At 45.9% G+C, this 15,628-nt stretch overlaps 1 protein-coding gene across 3 annotated transcripts in view; it reads left to right on the top strand.

The window, feature by feature from the left end:
- pbx4 (pre-B-cell leukemia transcription factor 4) overlaps nucleotides 1-15,628 on the top strand; it is a 33,907-nt gene that overhangs the window by 12,548 nt on the left and 5,731 nt on the right. For 2 of the 3 annotated variants that reach the window (XM_080856818.1, XM_080856817.1), the window contains 4 exons: nucleotides 10,485-10,729; nucleotides 11,667-11,857; nucleotides 12,090-12,225; nucleotides 12,576-12,732. In XM_080856818.1, coding sequence (XP_080712944.1) covers nucleotides 10,485-10,729; nucleotides 11,667-11,857; nucleotides 12,090-12,225; nucleotides 12,576-12,732 — 729 coding nt within the window. Of the gene's footprint in view, nucleotides 1-10,484; nucleotides 10,730-11,666; nucleotides 11,858-12,089; nucleotides 12,226-12,575; nucleotides 12,733-14,131; nucleotides 14,236-15,628 lie in introns of all 3 variants that reach the window. The other variant, XM_080856819.1, reaches the window with a different exon arrangement.

The following is a 15,628-nucleotide window of genomic DNA, read 5'->3' as shown; positions in this document are numbered from 1 at the left end:
TTTCGGTCATAGTCATATGTATCAGTATTCAGTATATTATTTACTGATACCAGTTCTCTTCCACTTGATGGGACCTTTAATATCCATCTCCGGTCAACCCATCTACTTAATACCTTTATCGAGCCTGTTATCCAGTGACTCCAGGGCCCAATTAAGGGCCTTTTAATTATTATTTGTTCTTAAAAGAGTTTAATTTGAAGCCGCTCATAAAATTTCATGAGTTGTTGGAAAGCTCTGACTTTATTTTTATGAGGCTGAGCTGAGCCAGCGGATTCCTGATGGCAGGGTTAGCATTAGCGGTACTAGCGTTGTTAGCAGCAGAGACTCCTGTAGAGCTGCTACAGGCCAGGCTGATTTTTCTGGCCCATAATGCAGCAGAAACTGAGTCTAGCGCAGCAGGAGGACACAAAAGCACCCTGCAAAACATGCACTCAGGCCCAGTCCTCTGCGGAGCTGACTAATGCTGTCTACTTGGAGTCAGCGCGAGTGGAGCGTTTTAGCCCAGTGCGTGTGCGCACACATCAGTTTAGTTATGTGTGAGTCCTGAAACACGATGCCCTCATGCTTCTGTGCATCTGTCTGCTAGTCTGTGTGTGTGGTTGAGTCTGTGTGCCTATATGTGCCTGCATATCTTTCTAGCTGTGTGTGTGTGCCAGTGAGTCCTGGAACTCAAAGCCATCTCTTCATGTACTCTCGTATTCCATTCATGTGTGTGTTTCTGGTGTTGTATTCTGCCACTCAACTATTTTTTTCTCCCTTTCCTTTCCTCTCCTCCTCTCTCCTTTCTTTTCCCTCCCTCCCTCTCTGGCCTGTTCCCTTTCAAGAAGAGCGCAAATGAGAAAGATAGTGTGAAGGGGGAGAGGGGGCAAAGGAGCGATAGAGAGGGAGATTGATGAGGCAGTAAGAGCAGCAGTAATTACTCTGTGTCCATTCCCCACGCCGGATTGGCAGACGGCTAATATCACACAGACCCCTGGCCCTGACAGCCAACCCCCCCCAACACAAGCGTTGTGGCTTGGGGAGGGGGGGTGGGAGAGCATCACCCATACCCCCATCTCTGGCCCTGTGCTGTGTGGGCTGAACGTCTTCTCTCTCTTTCATTATGCTATTCCTGCAGGAATTACAGCAGGGAATATTGCGCAGACCTCAACCGCAGCGCTCTGCATAAACGGTCAAGCGGCTAGCCCCCTTTAATAAAGGAGCATCGCTGCACAGCATTGATAAACACCCAGCTGACAGCATCTTGTACGCAGGCGCTCTCCACAAACGCTATCTATTTGTTTGACTAATCTCAGTCAATGATTGGAATATCACATACTCAATCATGGGAATGGAAATAATAGGGTATCAGGTGCTCAGTCTTTTTTTTCCCACAGGTCCTTGTTTATTTATTCAATATTTGATGCACATTCATTTTGTGAACCACACGCTGGTGTTGAAGATATATCTTCTTATTGTGGATTCTTCAATTGAATATCCAAAGCCAAAGAGCTCGCTTGATTGCTATGGATGTCTCTGGAGATGTCCTTTTCTCACGCCATTTCTATAAACTCTGATGCAATGGAAGAGTTGAAATGGGAGAACAGCATGGCATTTCAAGAAGCCTAAAATGTTAGGAGTGTGCTCCTATTAAGTAAATCATTTTTTTTTTTAAATCTTGGTCCTTTGCCATATTAAAGATTTTTTTGCATATGACGGAAAACCTTGGCGTTTACTTACAATCTGCCCAAAAGCAAAAGTGCGTTTTTTGTAGCACCAAAATGTGCTTGCACAAAGACGATAATACAGCGTCAGTCATTTCATACATTCAATCACTCATCAATAATGATTTGTCCGCATCACAACCATTCAAATCTACGAGTCGTGGTCCAGGGGCCAGCTGGACTTGAATGCCATTGATCCCGACCCTGTGACTTCCTCTGCCCCCTGTCAGGTTCTGTCCCCGTCACACGTCCAGCTCAAACAGGAAGCGAGCGTCTCCTTAATTAAAGATATGTAAATGTGGACTCAGCTGGAATGCATTAGTGTTGGTGGCGGCAGCGGGGCAGGGAGAGTCAGAGCCTGGCTCCTAATCCAGACTAATTAAGGTTTAATTACAATTGATGGGAGCCTCCACCCCCTTCCACCTAACCATGAACCACTCCACGCTGGAGTCTTGAGGCATGTTTTTTATAAAGTGCTGCTCCGCGTCCCTTAAAGCAGACCGTTCCACGTAGGTGGGAATTCTGATGTCTTTATGTGGAGTGAGACGCTCCCTCGAGTAAGTGTCACTGATGGGGATCTCTGTATTACCAACAGCACCATCCAATATGACACTTACACTGTACACACACACACAAAGCCACCACTCCAACATGCACGTAACCACCATCCAATCTCACTAACACTCACCCCCTAAGATTCTGAGGCCATTCTCTAGAGAGCAGAGAGGAGTAGGTCTGGATGGATGACACTCGGATTGAAGCATTAGCTGTGTGCTAATCTAGCGTTAATCTGTCTGTGGCACGCAAAGGTGTGAACACTCCAGTCTAAACAGAGGAGCCTGAGCGCCGGCTGTTTGTCCCGGCAGTAACTGCACATGCTGCATGGCCCAGCGTCTGCCCTCTGAAGGTGAAACACTATGAGACTCGGCGTCCCCATCACGTCTGATTCCAGTTGTTGTTGTTGTTGTCCTGTGCCCCAGAGGCCTTGCAGGGCCACGCTGTCGCAAAGATGTCTGCACCAGGCAGAGTAGCTCCCTCCCCCTTGCCCATGTCCCTCTTCCTGCAGCATGTGCCGCTGGTTTGTGAGGTGCGGCAGGGTTAGTGTGTACGAGTGTGTGCTTGGTTGCCTCTCGCTCAGTCCCCTGGCCCTGTTTGGCTCTGTCATAATGCTCGTTCACCGGTTATAAATGGGAGCCGCTCCTCTGATCTATCGCTTAATTGCCACCTCATTTGCATAACAGTGCAAATTAACGACCTCTCAAATGAGCGTTCATTTTTCACAAGGTCTTTAGGAGCTCCTTAAGAGGCGGTGCTAATTAGAGCGGGAGGCAGCTGTGCTGATGAGCTGGAGCATCACACAGAGGAGAGAAGGAGAGACAGAGAGCAGGATAGCCCACATGGCTACAACAGCCACTGTCCTCGCACTGCATATACATTTATTCATTTAGCTGATGCTTTTATCCTTCCTGTAGAGTACAGGATGTATATATTTTCATCAGTATATGTGCTCCCTGGGCGCTGAACTCATGAGCTTGGTGTTGGTAGAACGTTGCCCTGCCAGTAACACTATAGCACCACATGGACACTTCCTCCTCGTCCTCCATAGTACGATTGAACTGATGGCTTCTTCTCCTCCTCCACCACCCCACATCTCCCCAGTGCAGTCATGTCACCAACACGGGTAGGTAAACAAGTGCTTTTGTAGGAGCGTGCGCATGCACGTGTGTATTTTTCCTCCTCACACCAAACAGCGAGAAGCTCCATTGTCCGGGCGCTCAGGTGTCCATAAAGGCTCTTTTTTGGAGTTAATAAAGGGCTGATTAATGGCAGCTTGTACCTGTGGCAGTATGTTTGTGTAAGGTGTGAGTGGCTCTCATTCCCAGGCCTAATCAGATCCTAGTGTGTTGACTCTGAACACTGACCACTCCCTCTGCCAGGAAGGCAGAATGACCGGTCGGTTGCTCCTTTCAAAAAAACAACCAGGGTTATTTCACCGAGGTTGAACTCATGATTGGTCAATTCAGACCAAGACAGTCCACATGGCAAACAATTGCAAACAGTGTGAATCATGATCGTAACAGCTATTGAATCGTGTATCTTAAATGGTGGATCTTGTAGCATATTTCAAGAAAAAACACTGGTGGCTCAAATGAACACGATCTGTGGTTGTTTTAATATATCAAATTCAGCTGCTTTGGTGGACATTTACATTGTGTAATAGCCTACGCTAGACATAGTGCTTGTTTCCTCATAGAACTTGATTGGCTTTATCATCTCTGTTTATCCTTTGCAAAGGTTTGAGACAGCTACTCGACCCAAAAAGCAGCTAACATAGCTGAGTAACATTAGTTACCTGAGTATCTAGCGTAGCTGAGTAACATTAGTTACCTGTTGGAATCTGACTCATGAATACCAATCTCTTCATACCGCTGGAATTTCAAAAAAGCGATTAGGTGTTTCAGGTACTTATTGGAAGTTTCGGGTATTGTAAATAAGCAATTAGCAAGGTATGCTAGCCTACAACATTCTATAGCGTACGCTACTTATTCTTGGCATATTGACTCGAAAAGGGAGTGAGGCTACTTAAGACTTTTGATAGGATTATGATTCATTGTCCTCACATTCGTCAGAGGATGGTCCACTGAAGCTAAGAGAACCTATGAGATTAATTTGTATCGCCCTGATTGTGCCTATTCAGACCAAAATCAACCCTCACAAACCCTCATCCAACCCAGGTTGAGGTGGGTGAAAGAGAGTTGAACAGCGCAGGTTATCCCTGTGTTTGTGTGTGTTTTAGAAATGGAGAATGTTTGTTTGTTTGTTTGTGTGTGTATTATAAATGGAGAAGGTGAGTGTGTAAGGAAGTTAGCTCCAGAGTGCGTGCCACTGGGGTTTCAGTAAATATGCCCAACAGGCACTGCTTAACCTGAGCTGCTTATGGCGGGGAGTGACGAATGGATTCGGCAGCTTATGTTGCCCTGGCACACTGTCCTGTGCCCTCTTCTTTCTAGAAATCTCCCTGTATACACCCCTCAATCTCTCTTGCTTCCTCTCTCTCTCTCGTTTGCTCTCTTTCTTTCTCGCTTGTTTGCTTTCTTTCCGTCTTTTTTTGCTTGCTTGTTCACTTCTATCTTTCTTTCTCTGTCTCTCTCTTTCTTTCTCTGTTTTATCATCTGTCTGAAGGTCCTTTTTTTGAGGTTAAGACTGGTTAACATCTTCATATCATGCTGGTTGTCACTGAACCATTAACCCTCTTGCGTGTGTTAGTGTGTGGTGTATCTGTGCATGTGTTAGTGTGTGGTGTATCTGTCATTTCCTATTAGTCAGACAGTCCCTCCTGTACAGCAGTGTACTGTTCAGATGTCCCTAATAGAGATATTACTTTGAACTACCCACCATCATTTAATTAATTGAATGTGTGTTGCCATCGGAGTGATTGCATCACAACACTGCTGCAAGGGTGGCATGCTCAGTTAATGCACTCGAACATGTTTTGGTTTTGATTGATCATCCTAGCAGTTGGCAGATGGGCTTCACCCCACGTTATCTGCAGTGATGCAGAACACAGCTGAAGATTTTTTTTTTTTTTTTTTGCTGTTGTCTCTAGTTTAGTTTGTTTACTGGTGAAGATGCTGGCATGTGTTTTTCAGATGCGCTGGCTCCATTGTCCCCGTCTCCCACTCCAGATGTAATAGTGATTGTTGTCAGAATGCTGTTATTTCTCCCCTGTTATTTCTCTTTCTCTCCCTCACTCACTTACACAAACAAACACACACACACACACACACACACACACACACACACACACACACACACACACACACACTCTCCTTTATTGTCTGCCTGCCATGATCACCCTATTGCACTTTTTTTCTATTTTTGAATTCAGACTGTTTGTATCTCTTTCTCTCAATATCAGTTTTTTTTTCTCTCTCTCCTTTCCTCACTCTGCTCATTGCTTTTCTTTTCTATCTCCTTCTGTGACTCCTTAAGCTTTTTTCCAGTTCTCCTTGGTTCTCCTTCTACCCTTTTCTCTCCTTACCTTTTCTCTCCCCCTCCTTTGCCTCTCCCCCTCTCTCTCTCTCTCTCTCTCTCTCTCTCTCGTGTGCTCTCTCTCTCTCCCTCTCCCCCCCCTCTCTCTTCCCCTCTCTCTCTCTCCCCCTCTCTCTCTCCCTCTTTTTCTCTCCTGCTCCCTCGCTCTCTCCCAGTGAAAGGCTGAGAATACCCAAGGGAGCTGATGCAATTAAAATGCTAATCCTGTCTGTCTACAGAGAGAGGGAGAGGGGAGGGGGGGCTGACAGCATGAGGGATTGCGGCTCACATGGAGAACTCGACTGAAATGGAGAACAGAGGGAGACGAGGGGGGGGCTCAGAAAAGAGAGGGAGAGAGGGTGGGAGAGGGGTGGGGAGGCAAGAGAAAGGGAGGGGGGGGGGGGTTGTGGGAGAGAGTCCAGAGTGAAAAGGGGATGCTAGTAGAGAGGGGGAGAAAGAGAGAGAAAGGGTTAGCATGCATTGAGGAAGACCGAAAGAGAGAGATAGCTTTGATACTTGTAGAGAGAGGGGGGAGGGAGGGGAGAAGAAATGAAGAGCATGCATTGAGAAATACAGAATCAGAGAGGTAGCTTTGAGAGATACATAGAGAGAGGGAAGGATCGGGGGGGGGGTAGCGAAGGGCTGAGCCTGTGTTGTGAGCCGAGCCGTGATGGACTGTGTCTCTCCAGTAATGCACTGAAAAACAGGGGCCATTAATACACCGCTCCCAGCACCAAGCACTCCGCCATTAATACACTCGCTCTGGGCGCTCAACACACACAAACACACACACACACACACACACACACACACACACACCAGCTCAGCTCCGTCTACGCTTTACACATATACCTGTTTCTCCACCTGCACCGACACAAAGGGGCCGCTTGCTCGCCGCCGCCGCTCTCTCCCTGACTGCTTGCCTGTGCAGAGGGAGAGGATGATTATGGATTCAGTCAAAACCCAGCCGGTTACCCTGAATATTTTATGGAGCAGCTCTCCAGTTCCCACTGCCTGTGCTGCGCATACCACTGTCTAAACCAGAGGCTGGAGGTGTTTCAAGGGGGGGGGGGGGGGGGGGGGGGCACTAACTGCTCTTACTCTGGTTTTGTCGTTTAAGGAAATAGTCTCTTTCTATTTCCATTTTTTTGGACTGTAATAGTACTCCATTGCTGTAGTGAGAATTCCAATTGTGACATTTAAGATGTTTTAAGAGGTGAAGACTAGGAGAGGCTTTATACGGCGGCTTTGCCAAGCCACAGTGTGTTAAATGGAGAGGAACCAGCGTTGCCTTAACAGATGCAGCACATTAAAATGTACATTAACTCATTAGCATGTTACTGTGTTTATATTAATGAACCATGTTAATTACCATGATTTAGCAGATTGAGTTTTATGAATAGTCTTGGAAACATACACACTCACAGGGAGGCTCACACACACACAAACTGTCTTAAAGGCTTTCTCCCTATTAAAATACAAAGGGAATGGAATTTTATCATTATTGCCTTTTTACCATTAACCTTTTTGTGTATATCCTCCCAAACACTTTCTAGTCTTATCAGTGTGAGCAGAGGGTGCACCAACAGACGCCAGAGAGACCTCAGAAGCATTCCCCTCAATCAAGCTGTTAACCCTTTGACTAAACAGTGTGTTTATGTGTCCTTATTAGCTTTTCACTGCTTAATTGGTGTAATTGGAGCCTATCAGTGGGCGTTAGGGGACCGCAGGGGGGGATGAGGGGGTTGGGTGTTTGTGTTTGGGGAGGGGTGGGTAAGAGGGATGGGGCTCGTGCTTGACCCAAGCAGTTTGAGTCTGTTGATTGTATGCTGTTGATTGTTGTGCTGGATGGCTGTAAGGTAACCTGCTGCCGTGTCTAAGCTTGCAGCAACAGGAAACTGTTAGTCTGGAGCAAGGTCTGGGACAGGCACTGCTGAAGTTGGTGCCAGAGCCCAGTGCCAAGCTCCTGGGATTCTGTTACACACACACACACAATTTAAAATCTCACACAAAACTGCTTGATACTTCTTTAAGGTTTTCAGTACTCCCACCAGCACAAAAAAGTACTGATGCATTTAGTTCCCCCCTGCTTAGTAGTGGACTAAAGAGCCCAAAAGCTAGAGAGAGGGATGGGCAAATCGGGGTCATTAGTTCAGTCGGCTGGGTCTGCCGCATTCCTGAGCCATGAGAGGGGGAGCAACAGAGAGGAGGAATGTGACTCTGTGTGAGAGAGAGAGAGAGAGAGAGAGAGAGAGAGAGAGAGAGAGAGAAAGAGAAAGAGAGAGAGAAAGATGGGGGGAGAGAAGACCTGAGAGGGAGAAAGAAAAAGAGCGCTAAACAGAGAGAGAGAGAGAAAGATAGAGGGAGAGATGGAAAAGGACCTCAGCAAGAGAAACAAAAAAGGGATGGGGGGGGGGCCTAAGAGGGAGAAAAAGAGAAAGAAAGAGAGGGGGAGAAGAGGACCTGAGTGCAGGGGTTGGGAGGGAACAGCACAGAAAAAAAAGAAAAGAGGGAGAGTTTTTTTTTCTCTCTTTTTCTCCTGTTTTTCAAAGACATGAGAGAGCTGGAAAAAGAAGAGGGGACTAGAAAGTTTGTAGACCAGTAAAAGGGGGTTGGAGGAGAGGAGTATTTTGAGGTGGACATGAAAAAAAGACAAACCAAAAAAAGCTCTTACATGTGCTCTGTCTTCTTTGTAGATGTTGCCCGCACTTTTGGCTTTGGCGGAGCAGCGAACTGCCTGTGTGTTGGGCAGCGCGTTGTATTTTTGGAATTCATTCATTGTTGAAACAATGCAGCCCTTGTCTCCGCTGCACTGTTTATTTATCTCTGGTCCGACAGAAACCGGGCGGGTTAATGCAGTTGATTTGGTGCCTTAATGCAGTTTGTGTCCACAGGGTTTTTGTGGCACAGTTGCCACACCCTTTTGGTGTAATGTAGCTGTAGTGGGAAAAACTAATTTAAACAGCAAAACATCATTCACCAATAAGTTCAGCCTGATACTCTTAGATGGGAGGGCAGTCGTTTTATATCAAGTTATAGCACAGCAGTGGGCAAAAGAAATGGCACTGTCCTTTATTCACTGCACTGTGCACAAAAGGATTTTGTGAATTGGGTTAGGAGTATGTAAGAGGGTGAAGTGAATGAATTTGTGTGACAAGCTAGATATTGCAAACCAGTAAGCAGACTGCATGTTTGTGGTTGTAATCATTCAAATATTCCTTGCAGACGGAATAAAAGAAACAAAAGCTCAGCATGTGCCGTTAGATCTGGTGTTGATTTAAACATGCTTCTAGAGGCTTTCTGTACAAAAGCTACATTTTAATTCCCAACCATATCCTTATCGTTTCATTCACATATTTCATAGTGACATTTCTTCCATGCACTGAAAGAACACACCCACTCTTGCTCTTTCTGCCTAGAGATGGCAAAAGAGATTTTGACCTTGCAGTTCGGTGTCATGAAAACTAAGGTTCTATTGTGCAATGGCTGTATCATTACATACGAGTGTCCTAAAGTCAGGTTATGCTCCCATGGAAGAAATAGTCTGGAAATTCACATCTTCACCAGTGCACATGCTTAGAGTGTAATAGTACGTGTGTTTGTCCCAAGCTGTTTGCTACAGGATTTTCAGTTTGGTATGCTACTTCCTTGTTCGGTACACCCTGACCCTCGCACGCTCTGAACAGAAATTCTGGAACACACTTTTTACCTGTAAGGTTTTGTGTATACACTTCAGAAATTTCATTTACGATGGCATCACCCGAATGTGTCGATCAGCAGAATGAGACAAAAACAGACTGGAAGGCATTCTCCCCACAACATTCAGGCAGCCTCTCACTGCAGATTTAGGCTGTGCCAAAGTAATAACTAATGCTACAGTAGTATTTATCGCTGTGGACATGCTCCAATACTCGGTTGAAGAAAATACAGAATTAAGGCATGTCATGCCCGGTATAAACGCATTATTATCAACAGGTCAGAGTCGGATGATGGAGCATAACTGACAGTTGTGTGATAATTTTTTTTCATGTTGGCAATATCCTAGTATTTGAGGGCCTAAACCGTTTCAATGAGAGTTATGGCCAATGAGGCACTGCTGAATTTTTCCATTTTTCAAAATAAAGGGAAAGATTTTTTTTATTTTTCTCCCACTGCCAAACAGTCACCCAAAAAACTGAGGTACACTCCGAACTGTGAATTTTGTGTCCCGTAACACCCCTAATGCATACTGTATGTCATCATGTAGACACTGTACGGCAGATACACGTGTGTGTGAGAGTGATTGAAAAAGAGAGAGAGATGAGCTGCTGGCCAGGAGCTGACAGAGGTCCTGTTTTAATACACTGGTAGAGTGTGGTGGCTGTAGGCGGTACTTATGGCTGGTCTTGCTCGTAGTGACAGCACATGCACTCCTATTACTTGACTCATGCCTCATGCATTACTCTACTGGCTGACTGCTAGGAGGGGCTCTGCTGACCCCTGCTGGTCGAAAGGAGTACTTTCCTTCAGTGCATCTCTCCTAGAGTACAAAGAAATGTGTTTGACCCGCTTAGCAGCCTCACAAAAAAAAACAAATTGGACTGTGCAATGTGCATTACATTCTACTGTTGACATATTGTACTTGGACAATCAGAAGTTGTATTTGATGATGAGTTTCATATCCTGACTCCTGACCCTTGCAACAATAGTAACAATAGTGGATCTACACTCTTTTTTGACTCACTGATGTTTTTGGTGCCTCTCCCACAGTTCTCAGTATTCGCGGCGTTCAGGAAGAGGATCCACCAGATCCCCAGATCATGCGCCTGGACAACATGCTGCTGGCCGAGGGCGTGTCGGGGCCGGAGAAGGGTGGGGGTTCGGCAGCTGCAGCAGCAGCCGCCGCTGCGGCAGGGGGATCCCCCAACGACGGCAGCATTGAGCACTCGGACTACAGAGCCAAGCTGGCCCAGATCCGCCAGATCTACCACTCCGAGCTGGAGAAGTATGAACAGGTAAGACAAATCAAAGTGATGACTCAAAACACTAACAACTCCTAGCAGACTCACAAAAATGGACTCAGAGAAGAGAAAAGTTTTGTTACGCTAACTGTAATACTGTTAACTCGATTTATTTTCACTGTTGCCCACATTAGCATGTGGTGTTTGACATAATTTTGTGTTATGTTGATTTTCAGGCATCTGTCAGCTTTAGGCAGCCAGGGAAATAGTCGCCTACACGTGTACTATTGGAAGTGATGAAGACATGAGCGACCTGCTTAGCCTATGTAGTTACCACTAGCTGAAATCAAATGCCAATACCAATATAACATTTCACAACACTGCACCATAAGTGCACTTGTCCTTTGATCGTCAACCGTTTTTGAGTTGTTGCAATATAGTTTTTCTGAACCTGTTTTGCACAACTGGACCAGCGTTAATGTTGAACCCTGTCACATCATAACGTTCGTATATGTGCTGACAAATGTGTTCATCTGGGCGACCGTGAAACTAAATTAACAATTTAGGCACCTTGGTGGCCATTTTAGTCGCCATCTTGACCCCACCAGTGTGTTATCTGCTAATGGTGTGTGCATGCAGAATGAGCATGGTTTGGGTATTTAGAAATGGTATAGCCCCAATCACAGGGTTTCAGTAGTGTAGTCTGTGCTGCTGTAGTTTGTTCTGCTCTTGTAGCATGAACCATCATTACTTTGCTGCACTGTAAGCATGAAGATTATGTATTATCCAGTAAAATATATTTTGTACTTGAGCACGTGGACCATGTGAAATGATGAGTCTCTCCCCATCCATGTTTATAGGACCCTGGATTTTCATGATGGACTAAAACAATTGCTTGGAGAAATTGTTATTTCCTTAGTCCCGTCAAGTAGAAAGACCTGTCTGTTAAGGCTTCTCTGTAACATGCCCCCCTCCCCCCTCTGTTCCCCAGGCGTGCAGTGAGTTCACCAACCACGTGATGAACCTGCTGCGGGAGCAGTCCCGCACACGGCCCATCTCCCCGAAGGAGATCGAGCGCATGGTGAGCATCATCCACCGCAAGTTCAGCTCTATCCAGATGCAGCTCAAGCAGAGCACCTGTGAGGCCGTCATGATCCTGCGCTCGCGCTTCCTGGACGCCAGGTAAGAGTGTGTCTTTGTGTTAGTGTGTGTTAGCAATCCTTAAGCTGAAATGAAATCAATGGGAAGATCATGTATTTGGTTTTTCTACTGACAGTTTTGTATAGAAAGAGCCAATTTGACATATTTTATTTCTTTACATAGTCTTTACAATTTTTGATACATCAGGAAACCTTCTGTATTTAATCTGTAAAACGTTTAATCTTGAAATACGTCTCATCTTACATCTTCACAGGCGCAAGAGGCGCAACTTCAACAAACAGGCAACGGAGGTGCTCAACGAGTACTTCTACTCGCACCTGTCCAACCCATACCCCAGCGAGGAAGCCAAGGAGGAGCTGGCCAAGAAGTGCGCGATCACCGTCTCTCAGGTCAGAAGGCCCCGTCACCTCAGCCGCTGGCACTGCACCAGCCCCTAAGCATTAAGATCACAGAGCCCTCGGAGCTCAGCACTAACTGCCCCACATGTGTCTGCCTCTACTGCAGTCCTCCCATACTAGGCTTATAGAGCAAGACACTAGCTGCGCCCAGGGACATTGAAGTAGATCCCAGGGAGCCTCAAAACACTGCAGAATTGTATGCCTCCTGTGTGTGTTCTGTTAGTCGCTGTGGATAAAAGTGTGTAATAAATCAGACTCAAATGTAGAAACCCCCCCTCTGTCTGTATGCATGGAGGGTTTAAATATGTTCATGTCGTCTTCCTCGTCCTTCTTTTCTCCAGGTCTCTAATTGGTTCGGCAACAAGAGAATTCGGTACAAGAAGAACATTGGTAAGTTCCAGGAGGAAGCGAACCTGTACGCGGTAAAAACAGCAGTGGACGCTGCCAATGTGTCGGCGCAAGCTAGCCAGGCTAACTCTCCGGCGACGCCCAACTCAGGTACTGTCTGCTCCACCTCCCCCGTCAGCCCTCTGTAGCGCACACACTCAAACCCCGCTCACACCCACTCATGTAGTCAGGATCAAATGCATGATACATTGGCCCAGGGTGTAGAGTAGCAGTAGCTCAATTGTTTGGTACCTGCATGTGTCTAAGCTTCCTTAATATAGATCCATCGTATGCACACATCCTAGTGTCACTTTGTTACACTCACACTTTAGTACAGATTTAATAAACATTCACCCATCTGTCCCCCTGTCCTAACTGTGTCCATTTTTACAACTCTGTGTGTGTGTGTGTGTGTGTGTGTGAGAGAGCCTGTGTGTTTTTTGACGCCGAGTTAATCAGTTTTTGTTGCTTTTGCCTTCACAAGTAGTAAATTGCAGAGTGTTTATTATGTACCGCAAGACACTTCAAACAAGCCTTCAGCTGAGAGCAAAAGTTTGCTTTGCTATGTGTGAAGGTGCTGATTAGATATGGAAACTAATTTCTCAGATTTATCGCCAGCTGTCAGATATGTATTAAGGTTACTGATGGTTGTCTCATTAAGGTATAATAGCACAAAGGCTGTTAGTGGCGTGTCTATCCAGTGAGCTTGCTCTTTCAAAGGTGGTGAGCTAACAGAAAATGTATGCTTGATACTTCAGAGGGGTCTTCAGTCCGAACAGAAAGAGTTTGATCACTTTGTACATGTTTTACACAACACACAGTTATTACGTTGAATGTTATTTGTTCTTTCATCTTTTATTGTAGCAACACTATCTGATTTTCTGTAAGTCCAACACCCAACCGTTTGTGTGTCTCTTAAGCCTTTGTCTACACAAGAGAGAACCAAACACATTCACTGATACGCACATTTAGATAGTGAAATCTAGCCCTACTTGCTCAGGATGCAAACAGGCAAAGGTAGGTGACTTCAGTATTAACATCATAACGCTCTTCCGCATGGAAGACCATGCCATGTCATGACTGGTTACTTATCAGACGTAATCCGACATTTCATTTCCCTAGTCCTGTCAATGAATCGGCCGGGTAAAGTTCCCTGCTGAGACACAAGATCTAAGATGGAGCCAGAGATATGGCAAAGTTTACCAAAGTGGTGTTCTATTACAGTGAGGTGGCATGACTTCAGGACTGCCTCGTTTCATTTAATTTTTACTTATTTTATTTTTTTTTCTAGAATATTTGTCGACTAATGCAGGCAGATACTCTTGACCCAGAACAGACAGTCTCCCAGACCGGAAAGACAAATGTGACTGGGTTGCCTTATAGTAGGGAGTGTCACACGTAGAAGCAGCTATCTTGCACAGTGGTGTGTGTAACCCCATGCCACTTCTAACACCCCTCACTCACCGGGTCAAATACGGCATGCCTGACGGGCTCCGTGTATCACCTGCAGGATCGTCGGGCTCGTACAGCCTCTCTCACGCAGGAGACGCCTACCTCGGTCTGCGCTCGCTCAACGGGGAGGGCCTCGCTGTCGCCCCCTCTCTTCAGCAGCAGGTAGGCGCTGAAGATGTCCCCAGTGAGCCTGCATCAATGCCCCTGTCCCCATCCCCTACTTTGTCCCTCTATCTGCCTGGCAGTTCTGTAGTCACCACCCTCTGCCTGCACCGTTCGCCCCCCAGCCCTGCATCACCAGAAGTGCCCGGACCCCATGATGCCCCACCCCCATCCTCCCTCTAGCCCTGACAGATCCCCAGCCTAGTGTGTGTGGCCCGCTTGAAACACCCACAAATGTTTTCTAGCCCTCCCATTGGATCAGTGCTGTTTGTGATTGTGAGATCCCATCTTTATCATTTTCGTTTTCTCGTTTTAATTTTCCATTTTGATTCTTCTCATCTCCTCCATCATTTCAACCCAGAAGCCCCCCTCTCCTTGTGCCCCAGTACTGTGGATAAGGTGTTTGAGTAGACCCAGTGCTGTTATACACAAACATGTTATGTTATTTTGAACCAGTCTTAAGTGGATTTATTTGACATATTTGGTTGGGTTGAACTGTGCATTGTAGCCATACAGACAAATGTGTGAGGCTCGCTTTCAGAGGGACAGCCAGGGCCGGGAAAACCAACCTCCCTGGCAAAATGTGAAATACAGGCCTTGATTTGGATAGACTGCTCTCTTAAAAACGCTGACAAGCCGCTCTGCCGTAAAGAAATGGGTTTTTTATCGTTTCGTCACTGAAGAGGCACTAGGCAGCGATCTGCGCGAGGCGAAGCAGAGCATTGAACTCTGCGGCCCTTTAAGCATTTAATCTGCCCCTGCTGGGAGAAGGAGAATGGGATGAAGCTGAAGCCCCTATTGAGATCCAGACGAGATTTATGGTGCCTTCAGCACCACTGCCAAGTCTAGACAGAGAGGAGAGGATTTCTCACCACACTCCTTTCTGTGTGTCAAGTGGTTCACCTTTAAATTAGATGGATTACTTGGTGACAGCAGAGGTATAATTTGTTTGGAGTGCGTAATAATATGAATGTGGACCCCCAGCAGTTGTAACGCCAATAAATGGTGCATGTTGGGATGCTTCAGCTGTAAGGCTTTCATTGTCTTCCTCCTGGCAGCGTCAGTCGGTGGAAAAAACAAGCAGCTGTGAAGTGACTTATGAGAGTGGTGTTATACTAGTCCATTGTGTTATTTTTTTTTGTAGGTGTGATGGCATTCAAACTAAAAAAGAGAACTGGTTTAACCATGCAAAGAGCTAGAACATTTATTTTTTGCAAACCAGATTCTATGTTACTTCAGTAGTTTGTTATGTTTCTTGTCTTTTAGTTTGAATTGAAAATGTTGACCTGCTTACCTGTCTAAATGTCACAAGTTGTGTCTATTTTAAGGTCCTGGAACAAGATTGTGTACATGCACACATCTTGCATGTGCAATTGGAGATGGCTTGTGTTTG

Source organism: Sprattus sprattus, assembly GCF_963457725.1.
Source record: "Sprattus sprattus genome assembly, chromosome: 18".
In the NCBI taxonomy this organism is placed as follows: domain Eukaryota; kingdom Metazoa; phylum Chordata; class Actinopteri; order Clupeiformes; family Clupeidae; genus Sprattus; species Sprattus sprattus.
Note: the sequence above shows the minus strand (reverse complement) of the source record. Positions and strands in the feature narration are given on the sequence as shown.